Source organism: Carassius carassius, chromosome 44, assembly GCF_963082965.1.
Source record: "Carassius carassius chromosome 44, fCarCar2.1, whole genome shotgun sequence".
NCBI classification, from domain to species: Eukaryota; Metazoa; Chordata; class Actinopteri; order Cypriniformes; family Cyprinidae; genus Carassius; species Carassius carassius.
Window position 1 is genome coordinate 10,467,118 of NC_081798.1, and position 6,000 is coordinate 10,473,117.

General features: G+C 39.3%; 1 protein-coding gene across 3 annotated transcripts in view; it reads right to left on the minus strand.

The window, feature by feature from the left end:
• The window catches only part of iqsec1b (IQ motif and Sec7 domain ArfGEF 1b), a 187,987-nt gene extending 182,198 nt beyond the window's left edge, over positions 1–5,789 (minus strand). For 2 of the 3 annotated variants that reach the window (XM_059538060.1, XM_059538059.1), the window contains exon 1: positions 5,330–5,789. In XM_059538060.1, coding sequence (XP_059394043.1) covers positions 5,330–5,616 — 287 coding nt within the window. In that variant the 5' untranslated portion in view covers positions 5,617–5,789. The remainder of the gene's footprint in view (positions 1–5,329) is intronic. The other variant, XM_059538066.1, reaches the window with a different exon arrangement.
• Between the last annotated feature and the right edge of the window lie 211 nt (positions 5,790–6,000).

Here is a 6,000-nt window from a genome sequence, read left to right on the forward strand (position 1 = left end):
GACACCTTTAGGCGCGCACAGCATTTAAATATCATCATAAGTAAAATCATCTTATAAAATACATGTAAACGAGGTAAAACACTTACTTATGGTGTTTTCCTTTGAGAAAACCAAATTCACCGTTTTCTCCCCATCGTGAGTGAAAGAAAATATCTCTCTTGAGAAAAAGTTTTGGAAAGAATGGCACATAAATATCGCTATAAATCAATATAATGTTATTAAACACATATTTTAAAAGAGATAAAAACACTTAACATAACTTACTTTCAGAATTCCCTTGTAGAAAGTAATTGTCCTCGTCTGTACCGCATCGCGAGTGAAAGAAAATGTCGTTGAGAAAAAAAGTTTAAGCGCTCACAGCAAATGAATTTCGTTATAAAACGATGTGATATTACAAAACACATTTTATGTGTAAGATTATACACTTTATTTCGCTGTTTTCCATCTTCATATGCGCCGCATCGCAAGCAAAGAAAATGGCGTCTGTGAAAAAATATTTCAGCTGGGTCAGGCGCGCGCACACGAGCAAATGTCCCCGATGTGACTATTAACACTCAACAGTGTTAATAAAGGTAACTCTGCATATTTACACCGCTAGAGGGGGCTGTTTACACTAGCTAGTGTTAATTCAACACCACAACTTTAACACTTTATTCTAAAAGTACCCAACACTAGGATTTCAACACTGAAGATTTTGCTGTGTACTGAAGAAGATCCCACTTAGCGAATATTAGATAATTCCACACAAGCACAGCATCCACTAACATTTGTATACAAAAATCACCAAGAGATTCTTCACAAGCCATTTCAGTCTATGCTATTGCCAGTTTGCTGCGGTCAGCACAAAGCCGTAGGCTGACGTGGCAAAGTGCTTCGTGACATGAGGGCCAGCAGTTGGCTGCAGCAAAAAATGCCGGTCTTTTAACTCTCCACAACATTGTGCAGAAACAATGCATAGCAAATACAGTCCCCTTCTATGGTGAAACGCAGCACACAAATCATTGGTTGAAGTTTCATTGCCTACTACACTACCATACTCTAAATCACGGTGTGTGTGCTTGCAAGCAGTCACAAGCAATAATGGCACCAGCCTATGAAAAAAATATGGAGCAGCTAGAAAACAGATTGTCAGTGCAGAGCTGCAAGTGTAGAAATGCTCTGTTATGACTTGGCGATCTCCCTGTCAGAGCCACTGACTGGTGCAAGAAAGACCAGCCAAGCTAAACACATGCTGCTACCAGCTTTGATTTCACTATTCAGCATTCAAACCCCCTTCAGAAGTCGACAAACTCATGTATGCTTAAAACACAAAGTGCCAGCAGAATAAAATGAAAAGACTTGTCTTTTTTGACATGAATAGCACAAGAGACTTGAATTGTTTTAGGCAGCTAGCGAACCAAAAAGGCATTTTCTGCTGCAAGAAAAATCCTTCTATTATGTGTTTGTGCAAAAGTTCTGATAGTGATGCATTGATGTAATCGATTTTGCCACAAAACGAAATTTATCAGTGACAACTTCGCCTTTGTGCAAATGTACTATAGCTACCAGTCAGAGTTGTTAACAGCAGTGCCAAGTTGCAAGATCCACCCCTCAAGAAAACGCTTTCTTGTCTTTATATCCAGATGAACACCTAAATGATGTTATTTTGACAATCTGTGAGGAGCTGCAGAATAACAGAGGTCCTTTATTCTGATTATCCTTTGGTGTTAAACCCACAGTCCATCAAATTATAAGGATGTGAGAAGACTGGAGCAGATGATCTTTTCAAATCCTCTCGATTTGAATGACTCTGGGTTTAGCGCTACAGGAGAATGAGGAAAAAGGCAACTATAGTGACTGCCATCTACATTACATTTGCTTGCTTCATTGTGACTGCACTGTGAAACCCATAGTTCATCAAATCATGACGAGGTAAAAAGATCTAACACAGGATCTTCACAAATCCTTGTTTTTGAAGCAACTTACAAAAAGTAGACCTAATCTTACATGAAGAGTCACAAGTCAAGTTGTGTCTGTGCTTTCACTTTATCACAAATCCATGCTTCACTGTATTTTCTTGGGATGTCATCTTTCCCCTTTTTCTTTTGGTAATAAACCCAGAGTCTTCAGATAGTGTGTACTGCTGTATCACATAGCACACCCAGCTTTGTGACTACGCATGTTCCTCTCAAGCTAATGACAGTTCCTCACACCACCAGTTATTCTGCTGAATAAGTTAAGCTGCAGAATAACTGGAGTGGTCTTTTTCTCATTCTCCAGTGGTGTTAAACCCAGAGTCTTTCAAATCATGAGGATCTGAGAAGATCCAAGTGGATGATCTTCTCAAATCCTTGTGAATTGAAGAACTGTGGGTTCAACACCAAGGAGAATGAGGAAAAAGGACAAGTACCTCACATCACAGGCAATCTAAATGAAGCATGCATTCAAGACACAGGCCTATTGCCATGAATATCATAGATTCAGCTTTGTCACCATGCAAGTTCCTCTCAAATTAAACCAGAGTCCTTGAGAATGTGATAAGACTGGAGCAGCTGATCTTCTCTAATCCTCATATTTTGAAGGACTTTCAGTTCAAAACTGAGATGCTAAATAAAGGAGTTGAATTCACATCAAAGGCCATCACAATGATGCATCCATTTAAGAGACACTGTTGAGAATATCTTACTCTGTCACTTCAAAAAGCACGTTTCCACCTTCAGTGGTTCCATTTGCGTTTCTGGTTTAGCATGGTACAATTTCAAACCATTCTCAGATTTCTCACCATGTTATCTAACCATCCACCATTATTGAACACCTATAGTGATGCGTTTTGCTAGTATAATATAGCATTTTATATGTATTTTTATGTATTTAGGTATATAATATCAGCTATCTCATTGAAAAGTATTACTACAATATACAGTTAATGTTTTTTTTAATGTTTTTAGTTAACCTGGGAACTTTGTTCATCTCAAAAAAAAAAAAAGAAAGAAAGAAAAAGGAGAAAAAAAGCAGACCTAAAACCTGGAAAGCATCATCCTTGACACCACGCTCACTGTACGGTTTATCAACAGTAACATGCCATCTATAACTCTTGCATCACTGTGGTAAAAACAGACATGTTGAATATTTTGTAATACTGATTTTGTAACTTTTTCGAAAAATAAAACCGTAACCGTACCTGCGAAAACCATTCATCCCAAAGGTGGAAAAGAGACTAAAATGAAGGGTGCGCAAATTATGAACAGAATTGTTTTGACATTCAAGCAGGCACAGATAAGTCAGGCGTATGCAAAAAGCAAATAGCAAGTGGGAAATTAAAATGAATTGCTAATGTTACACCACAGAGCTCAGTCATTGTAGAGCCAGGAATAAAATTTAATTATATCTTGCCTAAACTCAAGAACAGATACAGTATTTCACTCTTACAGAATCTGCACTGCATAGAAGAAAGGTGAAGGTGAAAGCCAAACTTTCTGCCTCTCTACACGGAATTACAACACAAGCTATTGACAAAATATTGTGCAGAAAGTGCTTCTTAAAAGGTTACCGCTTTGATTGCTATTGCTAAATAAACTCTAAAACAAAATATAAGATGATAAGTGATCAGCCAGCGCATTTGCATTAGAAGGGCTTATGTGATACAGCTAAAATCCAAATCCACATGACGCTTAAAAATGCCACATGTCTGGAGGAGAAATTTATGTTCCTGACTCATCCAAACACTCATGTAAATTTCCATAAATATGCCAGATAAACACTTATCTCTTGCAATGAATCCTCTTGGAAATCCTAACACACTGCAGCAAGCCAGCAAACACATCGTGCAGTGTGGCACCAGAAGCTATGTGAGCTCCTGATTGTCAAAATAATCAAATAAAAGCAGATTAGAATTCTTAGGGCCTTCTTCAATAAAAGCATTGTGGAGTAACACTGTATTGTGAATGAAATCTTGAAGGAACTCCTAACAGGCAGTTAATCTCAAACATTCAAAACAAAGATATGAATTTTTCCATTTTAAATTATGCAAATAAATACATTTGGAGCCAACAAGAATACTGAGTGAAACAAGCAATGTTTGCCATTTCAGTTCACATATTACTCTGGTACAAAGACTAAATCTGACATCTATTAAAACCACTGCAGCTGCAAAACAGATGTTTTGCGAGCAATTCTCTTAAGTCTTGTGTTTTGTCATTAAAAAACATGATTTGAAAAATACAGGCTGCTAAAAAGAGTACATTTTACATTCTTTAAATCGCATGTCTTTCTTACTGTTGAACCATAGCAATCAGACACTTGCTCAAGGATGCTTTCATCTGCTTAGAGATGAGGAAACGGAATAATTTCATAATTTTTCCTCATCCAGACCTCTTTAGGGTGTTTCACACTACACTCAACCCTGAGTTATTGCATTTTCGACCCGGTGTTAGCGCTGCTTTCCACCCTGGGGTCATAAAAACCCTTGTTCTTGAGAGGATGTTGCGTTGTTTAGCAACTGGCAACCTAATCAAGATTTGCTCCTTTACATATTCACGAGCTTTCTACAGTTCTCAGAACTTTCACACGCTTAGTCTCCATAACTGAGGGAAATGTTAAACATGTCAAGCTGCGAAAGCAAACATCTTAACTGAAAATAATGAAGACACTGTGTTTTTGCTGTATTTTATACAAGGCTAAATCCAACACGCGCGGATATACTTGGCAACATTTCCACAGATGGACACGCCGTTGTTAAAGTGCTGTATTGACCAATCAACGTTAGCTAAAGTACCTCATGAATATGCAAATGAAAACATTAAACTGTACTGACAACCCAGGATTAAAATCCCGGATAAAGTATATACAACAGTGTAAAACACGGAACGAGACAACCTAGGATTAAGTGCACAGAATGACGCTGGGTAAACAATTTCAAGTGTCAAAAGCTCGTTTTAGTCTTGTCAAAATTGAACGCCGTCGACATGGGGTGTGTGCGTGCACGCGAGCTGCCTACCTAGACAGCGTTTTGAGCATCGTAACCGTACTCCGTATCAAATATGCTTTTAATGTATCTTTTCTAACTGACTGTAGTGCTACCCAAGTGTTATCTAATACATTCACTTTAATACAAACAAGCTGAACCATTTGTATATAAATAACACGCCCGGTGACATTTGAGTGCTGGTATTTACTCACACCCAAAGCCGTCCCGAGTCTGTTTTCGTTGAGACCCACACATAAACACCACTGATCATAACTAGACATTTAAATAGCACCATATAGAGCTGACATGCCAGCTTAAATATTCCATTCATGCGTGGTTTAAACATAACAAGCAGAGACGGCTTTGCAAAAGTGGGACTCTTACTTTTCTTGGATCACATTCTCCTTGATGGCACCCAGCGTGGGGTGACTGTTGCCCTGTTGTTGCAGTCTGCAGGTGGCCAGGTGCCTCTGGTGCTGATCCTTCAAGCACACGTTCTCTTGACAAAGATCACACACTTGCTGTTCGAGCTCTTCAATCCGATTCTTCTGCTTCTCCAACAACTCCTGTTGGGTTTCGATGATTTTATTGAGCTCTTTGAGGTACTCCGTCGCCTTGCTGGGGTTTTCGGTCGGGTTTTCCATGTCGATGTAAGCGAAATGCCCGTCCATGGGGCAGATTCGATCCGCTGAGCAGGGTTTACAGCCGCTCCGCCATTGTTTATGTTTGCTGGTAGTGCTGGCTGCTGTCGGCGCTCAGTACTGAGTACAGAAGTTGCGCTCGAGCGCCTGTCCGCTGCAGCGCGCCGTCCAGAGGCTCTGCGCTGCGCCACAATAACTAACCCGCTCCGTGGATGCTAAATCCGTTTAACCCTTCACTGGGAGGACTGTTAAGGTAAGCAGTGCCTACTTGCGCTGGTAGGATCTCTATTTATCGTGGTATTTTATTACATAAAAACCAGTTACAACTGCTGAACATTAAAAAAAAGCATAAACAATGTCTTAACTGGTTTTAGGAGGTTAAATGGTTTTCCTAACTTAAAAAAAAGCCGAAAA